The sequence below is a fragment of the Suncus etruscus genome, chromosome 10 (genome assembly GCF_024139225.1).
Source record: "Suncus etruscus isolate mSunEtr1 chromosome 10, mSunEtr1.pri.cur, whole genome shotgun sequence".
In the NCBI taxonomy this organism is placed as follows: domain Eukaryota; kingdom Metazoa; phylum Chordata; class Mammalia; order Eulipotyphla; family Soricidae; genus Suncus; species Suncus etruscus.
Genome location: NC_064857.1, coordinates 89,131,159 through 89,157,558, shown reverse-complemented (window position 1 = coordinate 89,157,558; position 26,400 = coordinate 89,131,159). Strand labels below are relative to the sequence as shown.

Genomic DNA, 26,400 nt, shown 5'->3' with positions numbered 1-26,400 from the left:
AAGTCAGACCATAAGAGAAGATAAATCAGGGCTGCATCCGGCTATGCCTTATTCCTAAACCTGCTCCCACCACATCCCCTAGCATATCCTCAAGGTAGGCTAAGCCTTTTATTTTCCCTCGTTGGGGATAGTGCAAAAAGCTATCAATCAGGAGATATGAATATAAGAACTGCCAGGCAGTACTTCTAGAGGAGGCACTGCTTAAACATGTCAGCTCCATGAAGTGTCCCTTAGATGCTTTTGTGGGTGGCACCTGAATGTTCAAGTAACATCATAAACATACCAAAAGACCTTGCTTTGAGTACCTGCAAATGAGTCCAGAGTTCTGCATCCTGGGAAAGGAGGAAAGGACATAGGAGCAAGGAGAACCAGAGTTCCTACTTGTTTTTTTGTTTTTGGGCCACACCCAGTGATGCTCAGAGGTTACTCTTGGCTATGCGCTCAGAAATCGCTCTTGGCTTGGGGGACCATATGGGACACCGGGGATGGAACCCAGGTTCATCCTGGGTCAGCCGCGTGCAGGGCAAACACCCTACCACTGCGCCACCGCTCTGGCCCCTTCCTACCTGTTAATTAGCACCCAATACAGTTCCCCACAAAAGGTCTGTGGTTCCGTCATTTCCTTTGTTCTGCTGATGCAAACTTTAACTCCAGTATCGGGTGATTGACTTCCAGTTTTCAGGTGGTAATTGGACTGGATAGATGACACTGACCAACTTTTCAGGTCCCACCTAACTGATTTTCATACAACATTTCCTATCATCCTTACCGTGACCCTAGGTTGTACCTGAGATTATTCTATGTTCCCAAGAATTCCATTTCTGAGGAGTCAGAGATCTAAGACAGTGCTAAGGTAAATGGAGTTGAATCCAAAGCAGACTTACATGGGGAAACTACTTCAGGGAATTTTTCATCTCTTAGTAATTTAAATGGTGGTTGGTGTGAGAAGAAAGGAAAGGAAGAAAAAGAGGAAGAAGAAAGGGAGAATCCACCTAGAAGCAGGCAACTTAAGGTAAGAGTCACCAAAATCTCCTCTAAGCGACATTATTAACCTCACATCCAACATCAGGGACTATTGTGTAAAGATGTTTCTGTTATACTGGGTGTAATATTTTGGTTTTTTGATCACATTTAAAGATGTGAGGGACTATGCATTTCCAGAGATCAAACCTGGGCCTCTTGTATCCCCTTTGGCTATCTCTGGCTGTACACGGGGTAAAATGTTATTTTATTTTTAAAATGTCTTTCTATATGGGGTGAGATTTTAAACTGAAAGTTAAACGGAAAATAAAGACTAAGGCCTTTGTTTCAAGCCTGGAATAGTTCCCTGTGCTCCCTGCAAATGCTTAAAGGCAACTTTCCAGGCATGGCGAATTCCACAGCCCACTTACCTCCTCCAACCAGGCCAAACCTCAACACTTCATTCCAGGGGGATAAAGAGGCAGTAATACTCAAGCTCAAAACTTTTGTTAGATCTACTTAGATTAGATCTATTAAGTAGGCCACTAGAGATTACCTCTATAAATATAAATATTTGTTGGAAATAACAAACTTGGCAAATTCTGGCCTGACCTTGTGAACAAAACTGCAATGATTCTTCCAGACACTAGAGGGTAGCCACAGCTTGCTTTTATTTCATTCTTTGATTGTGACACTTCCTTGCGGTAGTGATTGGGGAGTGTTCTCTGGAGGGCGGGGGGTGGGGCAAGAAGTACTGGGACTGAACCCAGTGCCTCATAAATTCAAGACAAATGAGCCACACTTCCAGCCACATTCTGAAGAATGTAAGAAGCTCTCCCTAGAAACCAATCTTCTTTTCTTGTTCTTATTTTGAGGGGTGGGTGGGAAGAAGTGGTATTGGGGCCACACCCAGCAATGTTCAGGGGCTATTCCTAGCTCTGTGCTCAGGAATAATCTCTAGTATGCTTGGGGAGCCATATGGGGTTCTGGAGATCAAAAGATGAGCTGCGGGCAAAAGACAAGAGCCTGACCTCCCTAGTCGTCTTACGATCTTTCTGATCTTTCTGGCTGACTTTCCTTACAGAACTCTTGGGCTCCTGCCTCCACATCTCTGCAGGAAACATGCCACCTGAGCACAAGACCACACTAAGCTCAGCCCTCAGGTTTGTCATTATCCTTAGACTGGCAGAGTTCATAGTACTTTAGAAAGCTCTGACAGATCAGTGACCAATAAAGCTGCTTTCACTTGTGTGTCCTTGATATGACATTGGTTACACCCTGCTCACTTTTAACCTCCTTTTCTAGCTCTGGTTTCAGTAGTGATAGTCTTTCATTTAGACTGTTTCACAACTCTACAAGTCTCGTAGTCCCTTGGAGATCTTGAAGGAGCACTCTTTATCTCCTCAGTCCCTTTCTTCAGACCCAAGGATAATCTCATGCAGAATTTATAATCCTGTTTCCTGAAAACAATTTTTTTTTATATCTCTGTGAGTTACATTTGTATGGAGATAAGAGAAGTTACTGTTTCTCCCCTGTGCTTATGCCAGCCTTTGGTCAGAAAAGCCTGTGTTACACAACTTTCTTCTAAAGTACTTAGGTCCTTCTGACCTCCCAACTTAAAAAAAAAAAAATTCATTATTTAAATCACAAGTTCCCAAACTTATCTGGCCATGATCTCCTTTTTAAGAAATAAAAACAAAAACAAAACAAAATTCAGCCCTCGTATCTAACTACTTTAAGCAAACTAAGTAGTCCCCAAATTGCACTCAAGTTCCTCTTGAATCTCACATATCCTAAATTCTAAATGGAATGGTCCATTTAAAATATTTTCTCAAACTACTCCAATCCATAAGTCCTCATAGTCCCCTTTCCTTGCCTTTCCTGGGTACATCAGAGGGCCCAAGGCACATCTTCCTCAAGTGACAGCAAGGTCTCAACATAAGAAGATACATTTGCCCTCCTTGGACACACTCAGTGTTGAGATGTAAAGAACTTGGGCTCAGGTCTCACCTGCCCATGTGCCAACCACATTTGCCTCCATCCACTGAGCAATGTGGCAGTTACATAACCTGTTTGTGTCCTCAATTTTCTCTGTGTAGCATGAACACAATCATGAAAGAGCACCAACAGACACTAAGTTCTGATGACAAAAGAGAAAATCAAAGGTCCCGCTTCTCTATAATTAGCTTCCAGTGTGGTTGAGTCAGCGCTGGATGACCTTGGCCTTTTCTTTTGAAGAGAGTGACGTTTTAAAAATGTGATTGGGGGGCCCGGAGAGATAGCACAGCGGTGTTTGCCTTGCAAGCAGCCTATCCAGGACCAAAGGTGGTTGGTTCAAATCCCGGTGTCCCATATGGTCTCCCGTGCCTGCCAGGAGCTATTTCTGAGCAGACAGCCAGGAGTAACCCCTGAGCACTGCTGGGTGTGGCCCAAAAACCAAAAAAAAAAAAAAAAATGTGATTGGGGAAGAACTATTTCCCTAGTTTTCATGTCAATATGAAGAGAACTTGACAGCTTCTTCAATGACTGGAGTTTGGAAGAAAGTTGCATTTGAACTGCAGCAAAGGTTTATAACTCTCGGCTGTGGGAAAGAATCTGGAGACTGTCACTGCCTTAGCATAAGGGATAGTATATAAACCTGAGAAGGTGGCCAGCCTCAGCCCCAAATTTTTAGTCTACTGTTTCAAAGCATATGGCAACGTGTGTGCTGACTTCCCTTCCAAGGGAAGGAGCACAGAACAGAAAGACTTAGTTTTGCTTCCCTTCTGCCTCAGTTTTCTCTCCTGATTGCTTGCAGGCTAAGAGCAAAATCTGAATTCCCTCCATTATCCTTTAGTCGTAAGATGCTTTGTTGAAGCTAGAGTGGTGACGCAAGTGGTAGGGCATTTGCTTTGCACAAGCTAATCTAAGACAAACCGGCTTCCTATATGGTCCCCCAAGCCAGGAGCGATTTCTGAGCGCATAGCCAGGAGTAACCCCTGAGTGTCACCAGGTGTGGCCCCAAAACAAAAACGAACGAAAGATGCTCTGTTCTAGCCTATCGGTGTTGTGAATAGTGTGGAGGGCTGCAGCTGGCAGCATGGCAAGACAGGCAGCTAGGAATTTTTTTTCCCTTGGTCGAGAGATAGAACAGAGGCTAGGCAATGTGGATTTGATTCCTGGCCCTATATGGATTCCTAAGCACCTCCAGATGTGGCCTGGAGACTCTGTGTAGTCAGGATAGCCAGGTTAGTCTCTGGCACCACAAGGCCCAAGCAACACTATTCTTAGATTGAGTCATCAGCTCTGCTGGGAAAAACTCCTGGGGAGGGGAGCACTCTAGAGGCTGTTTAGTTGTGTCTAGAAGCTCACTCCCCAAAAATAAACTTTTCTTTTCTTCTTTCTTTCTTTCTTTCTTTCTTTCTTTCTTTCTTTCTTTCTTTCTTTCTTTCTTTCTTTCTTTCTTTCTTTCTTTCTTTCTTTCTTTCTTTCTCTTTCTTTCTCTCTCTTCTCTCTCTGTCTCTGTCTGTCTCTCTGTCTCTCTGTCTCTCTCTCTGTCTCTCTGTCTCTGTCTCTGTCTCTGTCTCTGTCTCTGTCTCTCTCTCTCTCTCTCTCTTTGATTTTTGGATCACACCCAGCAATTCTCAGGGGTTACTCCTGGCTCTATGCTCAGAAATCGCCCCTGGTAGGCACAGGGGACTATATGGGATGCCAGGATTTGAAAAACTGTCCTTCTGGACTCAAGGCAAACACCTTACCTCCATGCTATGTCTCCAGCCCCCAATATAAACTTTTCTTCCTTCTTTGACCAAAACCCAAAAACAAACAAACAAACAAAAACTACTGTCACAGCCTGTCTTCCTCAAGCAAAACTTTTCTTCCCTTTGATCTTCCCTGGCATCTATAATTGAATCCCCACAGTATGACTAAAGGACTGTTGATCAGCTATGATAGACTGAGTAGGTAGGTAAATGAATTAAAATGTACAAAACAGGGACCGGAGAGATAGCATGAAGGTAAGGCACTTGCCTTTCATGTAGAAGGACGGTGGTTTGAATGCCTGCAGGGGCGATATCTGAGCATAGATCCAGGAATAACCCCTGAGTGCTGTCAGGTGTGACCCCCCCCCAAAAAAAAAGTACAAAACAGGCCAAAGTAATAGTACAGCAGTTAGGACACTTGACTTGCATGTGGCCGATCTGGATTCAATCTCTAGTACTCAATGTGGTAACCCCAGTACCACCAAGAGTGATTTCTGAGCTCAGAGCCAGTAGTAAGCCCTGAGCACCACTGGGTGTGACCCAAAACAAATCAAAACAAGAATGTACAAATGAAATAATACATGAAAAAAGAAATAAAATAAATACATAAGCCAATACAGGCACATATTAAAGTATTTTTCTGTTTTGTTTTGTTTTGTTTTTGTTTTGGGGCCACACCCGGCAGTGCTCAGGGCTTACTCCTGGCTGTCTGCTCAGAAATAGCTCCTGGCAGGCATGGGGGACCATATGGGACACGGGGATTCGAACCAACCACCTTTGGTCCTGGATCGGCTGCTTGCAAGGCAAACGCCGCTGTGCTATCTCTCCGGCCCTAATATTAAAGTATTTTTCAATGGTGTATAGAGGCAGACTTTGGGGATCAAACCCAGGACTACTGCAACAGAGCATGTGCTTTTTGTGCTCAGGGATATGTAATTAAACCTTTAGAGTTTTCTGCTATTCAGTAAGGGACCTGAAAGATAGCTCCACAGGGAGATTTTACATGTGAGGAGGCCCTAGTTTGACTCCAAGCACATCATGGTGCTCTGAACATTATCAGAATTGACCTTCAAACAGACAAAGAGGAAAGCTCCTGACACCATCAGATGTGGTCCTCCAAACACCAAAATTAAAAATAAGTAAAATAGTTCAGTTGAATCATCACAGATTTAGAACATATATTTTTTCCCATTAATGTTCTTAGTGTAAATATGGCTTTGAGAAAATGTTCAGCTTTAATGATCACACTAGGCTTAAAAATCAACAACAGGAACTAGAAAAACAGACAGTACAGTAAATAGGGCACTTGCCTTACATGGGGCTGACCTGAAACTGAACCTTGGCATCCCATGTGTTTCCAAAAGCTCTGCCAGATGTGGCCCCAAAACAAACAAAAAATACAACACTCTAAAAGAAGATGCCAAATTGTTTACATATATATGTATATATATAAAATTTCTCCTCCTGCTTAATTATCTTGTCATACATTTTATAAGAAAAATTTTCCCCATATTCATAATTCTAGTTTCTCCCTCAAAACAGAACGGCTTTTATCATGTTTTAGTGTGCAGAGTTAAAACTGAGTGGTAAAAACTATTGTGCAATTTTGGTTTTTGGGCCACACCCAGTGGCGCTCAGGGGTTACTCCTGGCTCTCTGCTCAGAAATCACTCCTGGCAGACACAGGGAACTATATGGGATACTGGGATTCAAGCCAACGCTGGTCCTGGGTAGGCTGCTTGCAAAGCAAATGCCCTACCGCTGTGCTATCTCTCTGGCCCCATTGGTTGCTTTTATGAGATAATGTTAGTTTTGTGCTTTTGGACACTTTGCAGACAAAAGCAATCCCCTTACAAACCAATTGGCACAAAGAAAAACATTTCCTGGAGTTATTTCCTATTTATCTCATTTCAGTTTGTTTTACTGTGAAATTTTTATTTATATATTATTTTACTTGGGAAGTTCTAGTTTATTGTTGAATGGGAAAAAAGGGGTATTTCTTTGAGCAATCTGCTATAATCTCGATTTTTTTTTTATGAAGGAGTTTTAGATTTGGGGGTGGGTGGATTTGGGAGATATACTTGGCTGTGCTCAAGGCTTACTCCTGACACTGCTCAAAGTTCACTCATGTAGTGCTTAGTGGACTATACTCAGTGTCAGGGATTAATCTGGGTCAGCTCTGTTCAAGGCAAGTACATAGGGACTAGAGCCATAGTACACTGGGTAGGGTGCTTGCCTTGCACACGGCCAACCCAAGTTCAGTCCCCAGCATCCCATATGGTCCTGGGCCCACCAGAGTGACTGAACATTGCTAGGAAAGGCCAAAAAAAAAAAAAGGAAGGGAGGGAGGGAGGGAGGGAGGGAGGGAGGGAGGGAGGGAGGGAAGGAAGGAAGGAAGGAAGGAAGGAAGGAAGGAAGGAAGGAAGGAAGGAAGGAGGAAGGAAGGAAGGAAGGAAGGAAGGAAGGAAGGAAGGAAGGAAGGAAGGAAGGAAGAAAGAATGAATGAAAGAAAGAAAGAAAAAAAAGAAAGAAAAGAAGAAAGAAAGAAAGAAAGAGAAGAAGAAGAAAGAAAGAAAGAAAGAGAAAGAAAAGAAGAAAGAAAGAAGAAGAGAAGAAAGAAAGAAAGAAAGAGAAGGAAGGAAGGAAGGAAGGAAGGAAGGAGGAGGAGGGAGGGAGGGGAGGGAGGGAGGGAGGGAGGGAGGGAGGGGAGGGCGAGGGTAGGAGAGATAAGAAGAAGAAAGAAAGGAAAGAAGAAAGAAAGAAAGAAAGAAAGAAAGAAAGAAAGAAAAGAAGAAAGAAAGAAAGAAAGAAAGAAAGAAAGAAAGAAAGAAAGAAAGAAATAAAGAAAGAAAGAAAGAAAGAAAGAAAGAAAGAGGAAAGAAAGAGAAGAGAGAGAGAGAGAGAAAGAAAGAAAGAAAAGAAAAGAAAAGAAAAGAAAAGAAGAAAGAAAAGAAAAGAAAAGAAAAGAAAAGAAAAGAAAAGAAAAGAAAAGAAAAGAAAAGAAAAGAAAAGTAAAGTGGGTGTGGGTGTGGGGAGTGAAAAACAAGTACCTAATGCATTGTATTTCAGATTTTATTTCCAGTCACAAGGGCACCAAGCAAGAATAGTTCAGGAATTGAATGATAAGATTGCCTACCTACCACAGTTATCTTCAGTTTAATGCAGATGTTCTTTAAAAACTTATCAGGAGGGGCCTTAGAGACAGCACAGTGGGAGATAATACAGCTGGTAAGGCAATGTGGCAGACCCATTGATCCCAGCATTGTATTTCATATGATCCCTCCCTGTGCAAACAACGGAGCAGCATCGAAGGACCCCCCCCCCCCCAATAAATAAAAATAAAGCTTATCAGGGCCTGTTACTGGGATCACATGGATGCAGGTTGCTTTCTCAGTTGGTAGCAAAACTGAGGAAAAGATTTGCTGTTCAATCAGCAGTTAATGACCCTTATACAATCCCTTCTTCCCACCCAAATCTTAACAGTTATGTGCATATGGAATGTGTTGTTTTACAGATATATAATTATCTTTTGTTAAAAAAAATATTGTTTAGAGGGGGCCCTGAGAGAAAGCACAGCAGTAGGGCAATTTGCCTTGCAAGCAGCCGACCCAGGACCAAAGGTGGTTTGAATCCCGGCATCCCACATGGTCCCCTGAGTCTGTCAGGAGCGATTTATGAGCACAGAGCCAGGAATAACCCCTGAGCGCTGTTGGCTGTGACCCCAAAACCAAAATAAATAAATAAGTAAATAAGTAAATAAATAAGTAAGTAAAAATTATATTATTGGACGGTGGTAGTACAGTGAGGAAGACACTTGTTGTGGCATGTAGCTGACACAGATTCGATTCCTGGCATCCCATATGTCTCCCGAGCTTTTGAGGAGTGATTCCTGAGAGAACTGAGCCAGGAGTAACTCTCTGAGCATTGTCAGGTGTGACCTAGTTAAGAGATTCAACCAAATAAAAAAAAAAAAAAAAAAAAGAGATTCAAAACCGATTCTTATTTCTTGTTATTATATACTCTCTCAGAGAGCAAAACTGAAGTTACATCTTCATGACCTCCTGGTTAATGTTTAACTAGATGCTGATGTTGCTGTTTTCTTTCCTTCATAATTAAACATCAACTTTTCATTCTAATGTGGCTGTGGCCTCTTTTTACAGAAAAGCATATAACAAAAATCTGACTGCCCCCAGGTGGTTAGTGGTCATCTCCTGAGGAGGAATTGTGCTGTTCCTGTGCCCCTAGCCAGGAGCATGTGTTTGAAGTCAGGCAGAGCAGGCTGCCAGGATTAAGGGACAAAGTGTACTTGGTATGGTCGATGGACTGTGTATTGCTGAGTTATGTAACACACAGAAAAAAGGCCAAGGGTATTTAGAAATGTTTATAGCTCTCTGGCATTGCTGCAACAACAAAAGGCAATAACACAGACATCTTTTTTTTTCTTTTCTTTTCTTTTTTTTTTTTTTTTTTTTTTTTTTTTTTAGTTACACCTGGCAGCACTCAGGGGTTACTACTGGCTCTACGCTCAGAAATTGCTCCTGGCAGGCACTGGGGGACCATATGGGATGCCAGGATTCGACTCACCCCCCTACTCTCCTTCTGCATGCAAGGCAAATGCTCTGCCTCATGCTATCTCTCTGGCCCAGCACAAACATCTTTTTAATGGTCAAAACCAATAAATTGGTTTTTTTTTCAACTGGGAAAGTTTGTGAAGCATGGCATTTAAAGCACACTGTGGGGCTGAAGTTATCACTGCGGGTAGGGCATTTGCATTGCATATGGCTGACCCAGATGTGATCCCTGACATCCCATATGGTCCCTGAGCCTGCGAGGAGTAATTTCTTTTCTTTTTTTTTTTTTTTGTGCCACACCCGGCGGTGCTCAGGGGTTACTCTTGGCTGTCTGCTCAGAAATAGCTCCTGGCAGGCACGGGGGACCATATGGGACACCGGGATTCGAACCAACCACCTTTGGTCCTGGATAGGCTGCTTGCAAGGCAAACGCCGCTGTGCTATCTCTCCGGGCCCACGAGGAGTAATTTCTGAGCACAAAACCAGGAGTAACCCTGTGTACCCAAAAGGTTTGCTCGACCCCCCTCAAAAAAAAAAAAAAATAAAAGCACCCAGTGGCTCTGCATTAGAGCCCTTGCTGTGAAAGTATAGGGCTCTGGGTTCAATTTCTGACACAACATGGTCCCCTGAGCACTGAGTCAGGAGTAAGCCTTGAAGAACAAGTTGGGTCTGTCCCGAAAACCAAGAGAGAAAAAATGATGCGTGAACACTGTATCTGGGGAGTACAATCTCTAGCAAGCAGCACTGCATTCCCCAGCAAGCACAGCCACACTTGTGTGTTTCAACTAAGTGCAAACATGGCTGAGCATGGGAGCAAAAAGTGCAGATAATGTTACTGCATATATGACCCCTCGTGGGCAACACTGCTAAAAATGAAAAAACACCAGTTAGCATGCCTTTGCAGACTAGTCATTACAAGAGCGAAGTGAAGGCATAGGACAGTGGACATTTCTTTTTGTTTGTTCATTTTGAGGTGTTCAGGGCTTATTCCTGGCTCTATTAGACTAGACTCAGAAATTGTCTCTGGCCATACTCGAGGAACCATATGGGATGCCAGGAATAGAATTGAAGTTAGCCACAAGCAAGGTAAGTGTACCTGCCGTACCTGTTCCAGCCCTACAAGAGATATTTCAGGGCCCGGAGAGATAGCACAGTGGTGTTTGCCTTGCAAGCAGCTGATCCAGGACCAAAGGTGGTTGGTTCGAATCTGAGCAGACAGCCAGGAGTAACCCCTGAGCAATGCCGGGGGTGTGACCCAAAAACCAAAAAAAAAAAAAAAAGAGATATTTCAGTAAGATACAGCCTGTCTCTGCATGTGTGTCCGTCCACATCTACTTACAGTCTCACTGACTCTCACTGACTGCAATCACCGAGACTGCAAGGCCTGGAACTCAGGCCAGAGTGCTGGAGGCTCCACTTTTCATCAACCTTCGCCCAGGAGCCAGAAGACCTTTGGGGAGAATTTAGTTTTTCCTTCCCATAAGTTACACAGTCAAGAATGCAAAGGAATCTTGCCTTCTCCATAGGCAGGAGGCAAGCTGGGTGTTAAGTTTCCTTTCTGTCAGCCGGAAGTGGGGGTTGAGGTGGGGGGGGGGGGCAAGTTTCAAGTCGCCAAGTCACTTTCCCACAGAACCAGTGTCCCGGCCTCTGGCAGTTTTCTTACATGAAGCAGAACCAGCTGAGATAGGTAAACTTCTGTCCCTACTCTTAGAAATCCAATTTCTGATTTTTAGAAATGCACCTTTCCCACAAATAAGCCCCTTCACAGGCATTTCTGAAGCATTTCTCTCTGCAGACCCCATCTCTCGTCCAAATTGCTCCAGCAGATAATTCTTTCTCAGCCATTGAACCAGCTGCTCTTTTCTGTTGTTTTTTTTTTTTTTTTTTTTTCTCCTTTACTACTAGTTCTAGCAACCAAACTCAGACTGGGGAGAGGAGGTTATTCACCTTACAGAAGTGGGTAGAGGGGTCTAGGACCTGCCATCAGACCTTTGCTAGCCCAGCCCCCACTCTTTCCCCATCAAAACTGAGAGGGAGGGGCCGGAGAGATAGCATGGAGGTAAGGCGTTTGCCTTTCATGCAGGAGGTCCTCGGTTTGAATCCCGGCGTCCCATATGGTCCCCCGTGCCTGCCAGGAGCAATTTCTGAGCCTGGAGCCAGGAATAACCCCTGAGCACTGCCAGGTGTGACCCAAAAACCACAAAGAAAAAAAAATGTAAAAAAAAAAAAAAGAAAAAGAAAACTAAGAGGGAGGCTGGAGAGACAGAGGGTGAGGCACTTGCTAGCATGCAGCCCACCACCTTCTAGTGGTCCCTGGTACTACAAGTGGCACCCTCTGAACTGCTAGGAATGGTTCCTAAGCACAGAGCCAGGAGAAAACATGAGCACCACTGAGTGTGCTCTCCTGCTCTCCTTTGCCCACAAACAATCCCCCACTACCCAAACCCCTCCAAAAAACAACCTGAGAATTCCTTGGGATTAAGGAAGCAAAACAATGCTTGGAGGGTATGGCTCATTGGTGGAGTACAAAGGGAACAGCCAGACTGCTACATTCTATTGGCTTTGGTTGGATGAAGGTAGAACCTAACAACTATATTTGTATAGATCAAATCCTAAACCCTGGCTGGACAGACGTCTCAGTGGAAACTGCAATGTAACCCTTCTGAATTATATTAAAAAAAATCTCCCTAATAATGAGAATGTATGAGGGAAATGGAGAGCCTGTTTAGAGTACAGGCAGGGGTTAGGTGGGGAGGAGGGAGACTTGGGACATTGGTGGTGGGAATGTTGCACTGGTGATGGGTGGCGTTCTTTACATGACTGAAACCCAAACACAATCATGTATGTAATCAAGGTGTTTAAATAAAAAAAAAATCTCCCTATGTTGTCCTCCCCCAAATTCCAGTACACGGATATATATTAATATCTATAATTATGTTCGTTCCTTTTTTGTTCCTTATAAATATGCATTATAGTTCCTGGAAAACCTCCTACGTGCAGAGTGATATCACCTAACTTTACTCAACATAGGATCTGATTCCCACTTTTTGAACCTGTCTCCTCAGCCTGGGCCAGCCAAGCTGTTCACATTTTTAAGATGTTCTTTTGTCAATAAAGTTTTTCTTTGCTATTCAGCTGCTGCTATGGCAAAACATACCCTCCCCTTGTGGTAAGAGGTGCTCAATCAAGAGAGAACACCTGGGGCCAGAGAGATAGCATGGAGGCAGGGTGTTTGCCTTGCATGCAGAAGGACAGTGGTTCGAATCCCGAGCATAGAGCCAGAAGTAACTCTTGAGCACTGCTGGGTGTGACCCCCAAACCACCTCCCAAAAAAGAGAGAACACCTGTGGCATTATGGGTGTCTTTGAAGAAGCCACAACCCTGCACCCCACACCCGAACTTTCAGTCCTTTCCCCACAGTACGGTAGTTTTCTCCAAGAAAATATCCTCCACTCTTTCCCTGGCATGCACATCATGGGTCCTGCCCAGCCAAGGTGCCCACCAGCTGGTTCCCCTTGGATGTTACTAAATCAGAACAATTTGCTCCTATGTAGCCATGGTGAAAACTAAAGTCTGCCACTCAGAGATTACGACAATTAAAGTCAGCTTCCTCTTTCTACTGAGGGGTTGGGGTGAAGATGGGGGCAGGGCCTGGGGTGCTGCTTGGAAGGAAGCACAGAAACCTGTACTCAGTGTCTCCAGCAGAGATACTATTCCTGTGCTCCACTTCCCTCAAACCAAGGATAGTTCTCAAAGACACCATGAGGTTTGAGGCTGAGACATTAAAAACTAATGACGCCTGAGAGATAGCATGGAGATAGGGAATTTGCCTTGCATGCAGGACAGTGGTTCGAATCCCATATGGTCCCCCATGCCTGTCAGTAGCGATTTCTGAGCATAGAGCCAGGAGTAACCCCTGAGTGCTGCTGGATGTGACCAAAAACCAAAAAAAAAAAAAAAAAAAAGGGTCCGGAGAGATAGCACAGCGGCGTTTGCCTTGCAAGCTGCCGATCCAGGACCAAAGGTGGTTGGTTCGAATCCCGGTGTCCCATATGGTCCCCCGTGCCTGCCAGGAGCTATTTCTGAGCAGACAGCCAGGAGTAACCCCTGAGCAGCGCCAGGTGTGGCCCAAAAAAAAAACAAAAACAAAAACAAAACAGAAACAAAAACAAAAAAAAACACAAAATCCCTCACATTTTCAATCCTGACCTCAACTTCACTTATTCTCATCTAGCATGTGCCCCGCCTCCCACTCTTAGTCCTGAGAGTCCTCCAGAATCCACTCTGTGCCTTTCTACCTGGTTACATACCAACCATAGCTACATCCTCTAGCCTACCACATTTTTACAGCTCTTAATTTTAGCAGAGAATAGATACTACAAAGCTGATATGCTCTATTTTAAAAAATAGAACAGGGCTGATCCAGGCTTGGTGGTCCTTAGGGATCATTCCTGGCAATGCTCATGGGACCACTAAATATATGTGTATGGGAGAGGAGAGGGGTGTTCTCTCAAACTATCAAATTGAAGAACTCCCTGCTCCTTCCAATTTTCAAGGCTTTGTTCCACAGAAATGTGGTCCACAAAAATTAATCTGGTTGAACAGTATGAAAACATGCATTTAGGGCCAGAGAGATAGCATGGAGGTAAGGCATTTGCCTTGCATACAGAAGGTCAGTGGCTCGTATCCTGGCATCCCATATGGTCTCCCGAGCCTGCCAGGAGTGATTTCTGAGCATAGAGTCAGAAGTAACCCCTGAGCGCTGCCAGTTGTGACCCAAAACAAAACAAAAAAAGAAAACATGCATTTCGTAGGAACTGAAGCAATGTAGAGTCTGGATTTGCACTTTTTTTTTTTTTATTATTGTAGGGATTACATCTTGTTATTCTCTGGCTTATTCCTAGCCTTGTGCTTAGGTGGTGACATGAGGCACCAGGGATGGAGCAAGGGCACACATGCCTTAGCCCCTGTACCAACTTTTGGCCCTGCATTCTAGATCTGAAAGTAGGCCTTGTACAGATGGTGAGGCAAGATGTCTTTCTCTTCCAATTTTCCACTCAAGCATTCTGTTAATCTTAATATTTGCAGGGCCAGTAAACAGGACCTAAAGTCTGGGACTACACAAATTTCTGAACTTTGCCCCCAGAACCTGAACTTAGCTTTCAAGCTAAGTCCCCACAGTCTCTTTCCCAAATCAGGGCTCCTCCTGGAGGACAATACTCTAAGGTTCTCTCACTGTCTGTTTCCTTCACCTGTCTACTCTTGGGAGTTGAGGCAGTATCCCTTTCTTTCTGTTCCCCCCAGCCTGCCCTTGGAACATAGCAGGAATGGTCTCATCAGAACTCTCTAAAGGACTGAGCTTGAAATTACGGTGAGTTGTGTAGAGCTGGACTACTTTCTCTTTCAAAATACTGTCCAACTTATGCTATCACTTTTATAACAATAGTGTCCTACTAACTCCAGGTTAAGTACAGGGAAACTAAACTCAGTTACTTTTCTCTAGACTCCATTAGCCTGGTTTTGGCACTTTCTCAGCAGATGAAATGGGGAGTTGGCTGCAGGTGAAAATTCTTAGTTTGGGTTACAAAAAAAACGTTCATAGAGAGGTTTAGGGTTCAAAGGAAATTTGAACCCCCAGCATTGCAATAGTCACCTGGGCACTGCCAGGGGTTACTTCTGAACACAGGAATTCTGCTGGATATAGCCCAAATCCTCGTTCAAAAAACAGGAGCTGAAGATAGCACAGGAGTTTATATATGAGCTCTTGTTGCATGCAGACAAGTAAGATTCGATTACCCAAAACTGCATATAGTCCCTTAAGCACAGAGCAAGGAGTAAATCCAGAGCACAGCTAGGTATGGCAGGGTTGGGAGTAGATAAAAATAAAGGATGTCGGGACGGGAGAGATAGCATGGAGGTAAAGCATTTGCCTTGCATGCAGAAGGACAGTGGTTCAAATCCCGGCATCCCGTATGGTCCCCCAAGCCTGCCAGGAGTGATTTCTGAGCATAGAGCCAGGAGGAACCCCAGAGCGCTGCCGGGTGTGACCCAAAAACCAAAAACCAAAATAAATAAATAAAAAATAAAGGATGTCTAGGGACCAGAGTGATAGCACAGTGGTAGGGCGTTTGCTTTGCACGTGGCTGACCCAGGTTTGATCCCCGGCATCCCATATGGTCCCCCGTGTCCACCAGGAGTGATTTCTGAGCACAGAGCCAGGAGTAACCCTGAGCACCATCTTAATAACAAAGGAAGTTCCAAAACTCTTAGTAATTGTCAGACACAGTCTGTTTGCATTCTGTTAAGACTCTAGATTTCACCGGGAAGGTGGCGCTAGAGGTAAGGTGTCTGCCTTGCAAGCTCTACCATAGGATGGACTGCAGTTCGATCCCCCAGCATCCCACCGTATGGTCCCCCCAAGCCAGGGGCGATTTCTGAGTGCATAGCCACGAGTAACCCCTGAGCGTCAAACGGGTGTGGCCCAAACCCCCCCCAAAAAAAAGATATTAAAAAAAAAAGACTCTAGATTTCTAAACTCTGCTTATCTTCTGAGTCTCTACAGCTTTCCAGAACATCCAGATCCTGAGGCACTTTCTCCTTGTGGAAAAAGGAAATAGATGCCTGGCACCCTTACACACACCCACAGACTCCTTGAGATAGATTTTGTCAAGGGAATCCCGGAAGGACAACATGGTTGACTACAGCTCACTGAACTCTGGTGAGCCTAGAAGTTGGGCTGATTCTGGGGCAGAAAACAAAGAGACTACATGATACTCTTAGGGAGACTGGGGCAAAATTAAAGAAAAACTGCTAGAAAGTGATCCAGATATTAACTAGGGTGGGAAGAATAAAAAGAAGCTTAGAGACAGACTACCAAAATCTAGAAGTCCTAGAGAAATAGTAGAGGGTTGAAAAGCATATGGTCATGAGCTCAAATTCCCAGTGTCCCTTGGGGCCAGAGCGATGGCACAGCAGTAGGGCATTTGCCTTGCATGCGCTAACCTCAGATGGACCGTGGTTCAATACCCCCGCATCGCATATGGTCCCCCAAGCCAGGAGCAATTTTTTTCTTTTTCTTTTCTTTTTTTTTTAATTTTGGTTTTGGAGTCACACCCAGCAGCATTCAGGGCTTACTCCTGGCTCTACGCTCAGAAATTGCTCCTGGCAGGCTCCAGGGACCATATGGGAAGCCAGGATTCGAACCACTATCCTTCTGCATGCAAGGCAAACGCCTTACCTCTATGCTATCTCTCTGACCCCTAGGAGCAATTACTGAAAGCATAGCCAGGAGTAACCTCTGAGCGTCACCAGGTGTGGCCCAAAAACAAAAAACAAAAACAAACCAAAAATCCCAGTGTCCCACATAACCAAAAGATATTCTGGTAATTCAGTTGCTTGAACCCAATAGCTCTTCGGTCCCTGACTACCTATACACAGCCATTAACTGACTTCCCAGGAGTCTGATTTATGTAAGTACTACAAGCACAGGTGGTTGCAACTCAGCCATAAAAGCTGTGAAGGCCCATCGTCAGGTAGTGCACCCCCCTAGCAAGCATTCATCTAGGAGCACCATAATCCTAACTTGTGCTTCTCAACTTAAAGAGTGTGAGCATAGGGCCAGAGAGATAGCACAGTGGTAGGGCATTTGCCTTACATGCAGCTGACCTGGGAGGGACCAGGTTTGATTCCCAGCATCCCATATGGTCCCCCCACCAGCCTGCCAGAGGCGATTTTTGAATACAGAGCCAGGAGTAACCCCTGAATGCCACCAAGTGTGGCCCACAAACCAACCAACCAATTAATCAATCAATCAATAAAGTTAAAAAAGTGAGCTTAGAGTGCAAAGCATAGCATCTAAAAGAGTACAAGCCTAAGAGCATAAAGCAGGAGAACACGTGCAACCTAGAGTGAGCTGTGGGTGAGCACTACAGCTCAAACTATGAGCTACACAGTCAGGTCTGGGTCCGATTCTGCAACTCCCATCGCATCAACAATAGGAGAGCTATCATTCATTCCACGTGCAATCAGCGGCTGAACTGCAAGTTCTGCAGTTGGCAAAAGAGAGTAATGACTTCGACCATGTTTTGGCAACCTTCCTGGGCCCCTGTCACATGCCCACCGCGGAACCGGATTCCTGCACATGGTCCCTACTATTGGACTAAAACTACAGTCACCAACTGCCCTTCCCCCCAACGTGGCAACCGAGTGGAATCTGGCAGCACGGTGGAGTGGTGCTTGCAAGGTGCAGGCCAGTGCGCCGCTGGAACTGAGCCTGCAACTCAGGCTCGCCTGGTGTGGGCTGGGGTGCAGAAGAGTTAGTGTCAGGATAAGCTCCCACTCCCGTTCCGTTTTACCAGGCGCAGGTCGCCGGGTCCATGAACCACCAGGGACAGGTTCTCGGGCTTGTTGGCCGCCATGTCGTTGCCTTCAGCTCCAGCAGAAGTGCGGGCCGCAGAGTGGCTGGTGTGACAGCTCAGCAGAGAGGGTCGTTCCGAGGGTCAGAGGCTGGGCTTGGGCAGAGAGGCCGGGCCCGCTCGAGGCGGGGTTTCCTGGGGCCTGACACCCCCAGGGCGGTCCTCAGGGGATGGGCAGAGCCTCGCTCCTCCCCCTGTCCCGCACATCCCACTGAGATGTGCTGTAGCTGTCGGTGCTGTAGCCAGCCTGCAGGAACAAACACCCCGAGCCAGCCAGTGTTTTCGAGTTTTGAATGCCAAAGGATGGAGATGTGCTGCGTGAAGATTTTTCCAGCGTTTAGGATCATCCAGTCCCAGGAGAGGCCCAGGAGAGTCTGTATGATTAGTTTTGGGAAGGTCGTAGCCACGGAGTGATCCACGGTAAAAAGTCTGCTTTGCATGCAAGAGACCTGAGTTTGATCCCTCCCCGCCACTGCAAACTAATAGCAGTGATTTTTTTTTTGAGCCACACCCTATTCTGCTCACGGGTTATTCCTGGCTCTGTCTTCAGAAATTACTCCTGGCAGGCTCGGGGGACCATATGGGATGCTGGAGATCGAACCAAGATCGCCCCCCATGCAAGGCAAAAGCCCTACCCGCTGTGCTATCACTCGGCCCTCTAGAAATCCTTTATTTTTATCTATTTTCCCCACCTGCCATATCTAGCTATGCTCTGGGCTTACTCCTAACTCTGCAGATTGCAGTTTCTGTTTATTGTTTTGTTAATTCCCGATGAATGACAATGAAAGAATGGGGTTAAAGGGAACTGAAGAGACAAGATAAGGAAGGGAGGGAGGGAGAAAGGGAGGGAGAGAGGGAGGGAGAGGGAAGAGAGGTAGGGAGAGGAGAGAGGGAGAGGGAGGGAGAGGGAGAGGGAGAGAGAGAGAGGAGAGAGAGAGAGAGAGAGAGAGAGAGAGAGAGAGAGAGAGGAGAGAGAGAGATGAGAGAGAGAGAGAGAGAGAGAGAGAGAGAGAGAGAGAGAGAGAGAGAGAGAGAGAGAGAGAGAGAGAGAGCATCTCCTAAGATCTCCTGATCTACCAGAAGTAATTTCTGAGCACAGAGCCAGGAATAACCCCTAAGCACTGCCAGGTATGGGTCCCTCCTTCCAAAAAATGTTCTTGGAACAATTGAAGCATTACTATTTTTTTTTCTTTTTTTGGGGGGTCATACCCAGTAGCGCTCAGGGGTTACTCTTGGCACTACACTCAGAAATCGCTCCTGGCAGGCTCAGTGGACCAAATGGGATGCCGGGATTTGAACCACTGTCCTTCAGCATGCAAGGAAAATACCCCACCTCCATGCTATCTCTCGGGGCCCTGAAGAATCACTTCTTTTATTAATAATTTTTATTTTGACCAAAGTGGATTATAAATCATTCACAGTAGTATTTTAGGTACACAGTGACATTGAATCAGGGACATCCCCACCACCAGTGTTGTCCTCCCTCCACCCGTTCCCAGCATGCATCCCATATCACCCCTCCTTTGCCCCCCACCCAAGGCTGCTAGCATAAGTGGTCCCTTCTGTGTCTAGCTTGTTGCAGATTGGGCATCGATTCTGTTTTAGTTGGCTTTGGATTTGGTGTTTAAGTCTGATCATTTTTTATTTCTATTCAATGTTCATACGACTGTTTGGTCGTGGTGCCCTCCATTATTCTCCCCTCAGTTTGTGAGGCAGAACAAGATGGTTCAAGTTATATGGTTATGTTTGAAGGTAAGGAAAAAAAGAAAGAAAGAAAGAAAGAAAAAGAGGGGGGCAAAAATTCAAAGAAGCAAAAAATGGGAGGAGTCCTTAGAGACTATAAAAATCAGTTTAAGAAAAGAAAGGGAAAAGGGAAGGAAAACATAAAAATAATACCAAAAAATTAAACCAAAACAAACAAACAAACAAACAAACAAATCTAGCACCAAGGCTACTAAGACATACCTTGTGGCTACTGGACTGGAATCCAGAACCTTCCCCCTGGCAACAAAAGGACTCGGATTTGAACCAATGACCTTCTGCATGAAAGGCAAATGCCTTACTTCCATGCAATCTCTCCGGCCCCAGGATTCGATTTTACACGGCAGCGGCAGCGCTCAGGGGTTCCTCCTGGCTCTATGCTCAGATATCGCTCCTAGCAGGCTCAGGGGACCATATGGGATGCAGGGATTCAAACCACCAACCTTCTGCATGCAAGGCAAACGTCTTACCTCCATGCTATCTCTCCAGCCCCAACAAAAGGACTCTTAACCTAGATTAAAAAGTGCCATTTGGGGGCCGGGAAGGTGGCGCTGGAGGTAAGGTGTCTGCCTTGCAAGTGCTAGCCAAGGAAAGATCGCGACTGCAGTTCAATCCCCTGGTGTCCCATATGGTCCCCCAAGCCAGGGGTGATTTATGAGCGCTTAGCCAGGAGTAGCCCCTGAGCATCAAACGGGTGTGGCCCCCCCCCAAAAAATAAATAAAGGTGCCATTTGGGGCAGGTTATGAGAAACTATATAAACCAAGTTGGAACAAAGGAAAGGTGAGCATGTGCTCCTAGACCCATGAATGTTGTCCCTACATGCAGTGTGTCACCTGCATCTCTTCTTTTTAGAATGTTTTGTTTCCTACTTTCATGTTGAGTTATGGACTGGGTTTTCATCTTTAAAGGTCCCAGATTCTCTTGAGCACATTATTCTCTCCCTTTCTTATCGTCTCCCTCCCTTTCCTCTGCACCTGTGAATAAAACCTGTTTTTACTTCACTGCTCCTCTCCTCCTAAATTCTTTTCTGTGAGGAAAGGCAAAAGACTTGGAAATGTCTGGGTGATACTTAGGAATGACTCTCCTTTTCTAAAAAGAGTAATTCTTCATTTCAGTCTGAGAATACACAGTTCTTGAGAAATCACGTGGCAGGGACCAGCTCCATGCTGGGCAGACCAAGTGGATGTCAGGTATGGCTTGATGGCCATCTAGTTGGGCTGATGGGACTTAAGGTTTGTACTGTGCTGGAGCTCAATGTAGATCTTATGGATCCTAGATCTCCTAATCATTCCCAGGATGCAGAGGTAGAGAGAAAATAGTAGATTCCCTTTCTGGGCTGTCACCTCTCTCCTCCCCCTTTCACTTAAGTTACCCAGGAACGTCCAGTGGTTTCAGGAACAAAGATTCTTCATGTCAGGTGTCATAAGGTTAAAGATCCCAAAATGTTAAAGACATAGCTTGACAGTAGAACACTTGCTTTGCTGCATATATAAGGCCCTGGGTTTAGTCTGCAGCCAAAGCAAAATACATATGCACACATGCACGCACGCATGCACACACACACACACACACACACACACACACACACAATCCCTCAGGCCTTATAGGAGTTGTTAGGATCTAAGATTTAGAATTAACTGTAACCTAAACATTGAGGTTAGAATATGGAATGCAGGCCTGCATGATAGCACAGCATTAGGGCATTTGCCTTGCATGTGGCCAACCTGGGATGGACCCAGGTTCAAATCCCAGCATCCCATATGGTCCCCCAAGCCTGCCAAGAGCACAGAGCCAGGAGTAACCCCTGAGCGCTGGCAAGTGTGGCCCAAAAGAAAAAAAAAAAGAAAAAAAGAATATGGTATGTCTTTAGAGGTAACATTGCTTCTATACTTTGTGTTTTTTGTTTGTTTGTTTTTCTGTACTCTGTTTGCTTAAGAAAGTTAACTGCTGTAAACTTGGTTTTGCTGTGAACCCAAGTGCAGCCATGACAGGCTGCAGTTTTAAGGTCTACAGACTAGGCCCAAAACAGTCAGTTCCTGGAATCAGACCCTAGGGGTAAATACCAGGAAATACATTCATATAAGGCTAAACAGCAGTTGACGGACAGCCAGATGACAACTGCATCCTAGGTCTGCAGCAATGGACAGATAGCCAGATGACACCACACCCTGGATCTGGGGGCTCATAACCCACCCAGCCATCTGTCTGATGCTAAATTTCAACTACATCCAATTCTAGCCCTATCTTGTACTAAGGACCAATATCTTTAAAAAGATCAAGACCCAGGGGTGAGAATCCCCTAGCTTGAGCCCTAGGTACCCTTTAAATTTGGCCTATGAGCCATTCTCAGGGTCCTCATTTCTTAAGAGATGGAATAAACTCCCTTGCATTTACATTATGGCCTGTCTCCCTGGTGCTCTTTTGGGTGGCAGATCCTGAGTTCTGGACTTAACAGAATAAATCACTTTCATTGCACTTGATCCCTGGCATGCATTAGTATCCTGAGTATTGCCAGGAATGATCCCAAGGAGTAAGCCCTGAGGAGTTTGGAACCAGTATCCCTTACCCCCACAAATACCCTGCTCAGGCCTTTGTCACAGGCAGAATAGTTAAGTGTTGCAATCTTTATAATACATGCTATGAACCAAAGCAGTGTTATCACATAGTCCTGGCCTGAATCTAGGGGGGGGGGGGGGGAATGGAGACCAGGCAGGCCCAGTGCCTGCAATAAGATTAGAAAACTCCTAGTCTCTTAAAGGGCAGGGATCAGACAATAACAAGCAAACAGGGCTCTTAAACAAGATGCATGGTTTAATCTTACTCTGTTTTTCTTAGGTAAGGGTTAAGAATATGGATATGTGTCTTTAAGGAATATGTATATGTGCCCTGGATATGAGAGCTGAAAATGCATAATTGTGTGCCCACTCCTTGCTCTGAGCTCCAAGTTCCTCTGACTTGCTAACCTTTAGTGCTAAGTCTTTTCTTTTTTTCTTTTTTTTTTTTTTTTTGGTGGGGGGGGAGGGTTGGGGCACTCAGGGATTACTTCGGCTCTGTACTCAGAAATTGTCCCAGCAGGCACAGGGGACCATGTGTTTCGAACCACAGTCCATTCTGGATCTGCTGTGCAAGGCAAAAGCCCTACCTTGCTATCTCTCCGGCCCCTTAGTGCTGAGTCTTAATATACCTAACTCTGTGTCCTCTGTTCTTTACCCATTTGGGCATGATTCTGAAAACCAACCCTTTTAGAGTCACTTACCTATGCGATGATGGTGGAGGTCCTTGGGTGAATTTCTTGAGTGGGAAGAAGCAGCCCCCAAAAGGAAATCTGCTTTCTCTCTACCTCTGGCCACCCAAGGAATGGCTAAGGAGATCTAGGATTGTGAGTCTTGCCTTGGCAAGGGGAGCAAAGTCAGTTCCAGACCTTACCCCTAGCCTTTCAGGTAGGTCACTTCTGTCTCTCAAAAAAAAAAAATTCCAGGGTGAGATGCGCCATAAAGTAAAATCAGGGTTTATTTGAAAATTCTGAGGGGGAGAGGGGGAATGTGTTAAAAAGAGATCTGGCTTCTCCAAAGGCAGAGAGAGCCCCAGTACACATCCCAGAATGAAGGTTCCATATGCATAGGCTAGGCTGTGAGTCTCCTTTGCTCCAAATTGATTCCCAAACTGCCCATGTAGGGTTTTCTACAAGAGTCTGTTGCTAGGGTGGTTGCCAAGGGATGGGTTGGGTTCAGTTAATGGTTTTATTGGGGGGGCCACATGCAGTGGTGCTCAGGGGTTACTCCTGGCTCTGATTGGTCAGGGGCATCAAGGCAAATGCCTTACCACTGAGCAATCTCCACCGCCCCTTCTTTTACCTTTCTTAGCCTTTGTTCCTGCAGGACCTTCTCTTATCAGGCCTTAGTTCCAACATCCACAAGGTGGGTCCTGATAGCCTTAGGGCTAGTGACAAAGGTAACTTTTTCTAATTTTATCTTAGTTTTATGTCCCAAGAACTAAGATGTCATTCCAAGAGCTCACTGGGGATGGGGGAGGGAGACTGCTTTCTGTATCTACCTGCCTGCTAAAGAGAACATATAGGGGTTGAAGTCAAACAACTAAATTCTGAATTTTAAGTTCTGATGACATAAAAATAAAATCACAATCTTTGTATCTAATGTGGCTGTTTGGATTTTCTTGAAGAAAATGATAAAGGATGTATTTCGTTGCTAGATATGGTCTCAAAGCCAAGATGTTGGTGACATTACAGAGTCTGTTTAAAGGTTGTCTACATAGCCCAAAGTTCTATTTTCACCTTTTACAAAGTCAAGAACAAAATGTCTGGCTCAACTGCCACTGCAGAGTAAGAGTGACTGGTGGAGTAAGAGTTTTGTTGGCAACAAATCTGCAGGCAGAAGACTCAGCTCCTCAAAGTAACCATGTTGTCTGGATGGGGAAAAGGGAGGATTTTACAAGAGACAAAGAACAAGATTCTCAACATACAAGTTTATACTATGAAAAAAGACTATGAAAAAAATCAATAAAAGCTCCCCAGATAAACATAGGGTAACTTCAGAATTGCTTCATATATATTTATTATATATATATTTGGGGGGGGGGTATTTGGGGCCACAAAGAGCAGTTCTTAGGGTTTTCTTCTTGCTCTGTTCTCAGAGGCCACTCCTGGCATTATTCAGGGGAACTTACGTCATACCAGGGATCAAAACTAGATCATTCACATGCAAGGCAAGTGCCTTAGCTCTGTACTCTCTTCAGTTTGTTATAACCCCCTCTTTTTATTTTATTTATTTATTTTTTTGCCCGGAAGCCCCTCGCCTCGCCGACCGTACCGGGCGCCCGACGACCGGCCGGGACGCCAACTCGGCCCGGCGGGACCCTCCCCCGACTCGGAGGGGGGAGGCGCGGGACGCGGTAGGCCAAGAGGAGCGGGCGCCGCCGCTCGGCACACCCCCGCCGCGGGGGCTCGAACGGCGGACCCTCCGGCTACCGGTGGGGCGCGCAGAGGCGGAAGGAGGGGCGGCGGACCCAAGGGGACCGAACGCACCCTCTCGGATCGCTAGAGAAGGCTTCCTCCGCCGAGGGGGCGCCACCCCCGAAGCCCTAGGCGAGCGACACCCGTCCGTCGGACTTTTCCACACAGGGAGCTTGGGGGGTCTGCGGTAGGGGCCACAAAGAGATGTACGAGCGTCCGCGGTCAGGTCCGTGTGTGCCGAGCCCGCGGGGGGACCCGCCGTCCCCCCGCCACGGCAGCTCGGCCAGCGGCCCCCGCCCGCCAGGACGAGGGGCCGGCTCTCCCCCCAACGAGGAGAAGGGGGAAAGCAACGACGGGCTCGGGGAGGCCTATCTTTAAGAGGCCCCGGTCGCCCCCGAGGGGACCCCGCCGACACAACGGCACCCACCACTGTCGCTCACGCGCCCGCAACGCCGTGGGACTATGCTGGCTGCGTGCGGGCACGCGCCCGGGGCCGGCCGCCGCAGGACGGCAGCCCGACACCCCCATCATCGCCAAAGCTCGACCGCCTCGACCCCCCCCCGAGCGGTCCTCGGGGGAGAACGACCACCAAACGCCGTGCCGGAGCGCGGGTAAGGTCAGTGAGGAAAGCCCAGTTCGACACGGGAAAGCACAGCGCCAGGGAACGGGAAGCGACACCACCAACTCGGCCTCGGGCACCTGACGGACGACCTGGAGCGCTCCAGGGGCACCACCGAAGACCGGGTGGAAGCGCGGCAACGGCGCGACACCGGGCGGCCCCCCTAACACCTCCGCCGCGGAGGCGGGGGAGCCGGCTCAAGAAGACCACCACGCGAGGGCTGTCTGCTGCGTCAGAGGGACCCCGGCCCTCAGCGAAGAGAGCGGGGTCGGGCCGGATTCCGCACCCCTGCGCCCACCCACGACACACCCGGTGCGGGGAGAAGCGAGGGGCCCGCTGGCAGAGCGAGAAGATCGGTCCCATTCGCCATGAATGTCCGTCCGTCCCTCGTCTGGCGCGGCTTAGGCCCGGCCCAGGAGAGCGCGACACCACCACATCGATCAGTTTGGGGGGGCTAGGAGGAGCGACCTCGCACGGCCCCCGGGCCTCCGGAGAGGCAGAGAGAAAAGATGCGAACCCCCCCTTAAGGGGGAAGGAACGCCCCCCGAGGGGAGGCGGGCAGAGGACAAAACAACCCACGTCCCGCGGTGGGAGAGGTGAGGAGCCCGTTTCAGCCTCGAACCCGCCTCGCCACTCAGGGCCAGACCACTGGGCACCGGACAGGAGAACGCTCCCCCCCAGGAGCGAGAGCGCCTGACACGCAGCGGCGGGGACACGGAGCCCGCACGAAGACGGAGAAGCGGGGGGGGGGGGGGGGAGGGCGGCGTGAAGCCGGTCGCTCATCCCGTCGGGGAGCCTCAGTCACCGGGTCGCCTGCAGCAGCGAACCGCTGCCCTCGCGCGTCTTTAAAGCGGAGGAGGCGACCGCGGCCGGGACGGTGTGTGCCCCCGGGTACAACGCAAGAGCCGGCGCACAGGGCCCAGGCGGGCGGCTCAGGCGGCGGAAGCGCGGGGACAAGTCCTCAAGACAGGCCCGGCTCCCGGCACGCACCCGGGTAGAGGCAGCAACCATCCCGTTCCCTGCGGTGGAAAGCCACCGAGAGAGAGCGTGTCAGCCCTCTTTTTATTTTTTAATGGGATTGAACCCAGGGTCTCATGTAAGGGAAAGTCCTCTACTGTTGAGCCACAAGTTTCACTTAATAGTCACTTAAAATTTTTGATAAGATCAGGGATAAAGCTGATTCTGCTGGGCTTTTTAAGCACGGCAGACATTTTGAGGCTTCCCCCTGCTTGCTGCAGCCTGGGAACTTTGATTGTCCCTGGCATCCATCCTCTCAGGGCTCGCTTCTTCTGAGGTGAGTCTTCCTGCCACAATGGGTAGAAGCCAATGAATAACACCACAACATGTAGAAAAACCCACAATACTA

General features: G+C 46.9%; 2 protein-coding genes across 2 annotated transcripts in view; one reads left to right on the top strand and one right to left on the bottom strand.

Moving 5' to 3' along the window:
- The window catches only part of SORD (sorbitol dehydrogenase), a 47,010-nt gene extending 29,175 nt beyond the window's left edge, over positions 1 to 17,835 (bottom strand). Inside the window, exon 1 of the mRNA XM_049782506.1 lies at positions 17,625 to 17,835. Within this exon, the coding sequence (XP_049638463.1) occupies positions 17,625 to 17,687 (63 nt within the window). The 5' untranslated portion in view covers positions 17,688 to 17,835. The remainder of the gene's footprint in view (positions 1 to 17,624) is intronic.
- LOC126020253 (basic salivary proline-rich protein 2-like) lies at positions 17,686 to 25,731 on the top strand. Its single transcript, XM_049781703.1, has 4 exons — positions 17,686 to 17,733; positions 23,325 to 23,397; positions 24,251 to 24,560; positions 24,642 to 25,731. The coding sequence occupies exons 1-4, from the start codon at positions 17,686 to 17,688 to the stop codon at positions 25,729 to 25,731; spliced, it is 1,521 nt and encodes a 506-aa protein (XP_049637660.1).
- The last annotated feature ends 669 nt before the right edge of the window (positions 25,732 to 26,400 follow it).

What these genes read in the sequence shown, in the direction of transcription:
- LOC126020253 (XM_049781703.1), top strand. Translation starts at nt 17,686, where the DNA reads ATGTCGTTGCCTTCAGCTCCAGCAGAAGTGCGGGCCGCAGAGTGGCTG. An exon ending in TGCGGGCCGCAGAGTGGCTG is followed by an intron (nt 17,734 to 23,324) that starts GTGTGACAGCTC and finishes TTGTTCCTGCAG; the next exon opens with GACCTTCTCTTATCAGGCCT. An exon ending in CCTTAGGGCTAGTGACAAAG is followed by an intron (nt 23,398 to 24,250) that starts GTAACTTTTTCT and finishes TTTGCCCGGAAG; the next exon opens with CCCCTCGCCTCGCCGACCGT.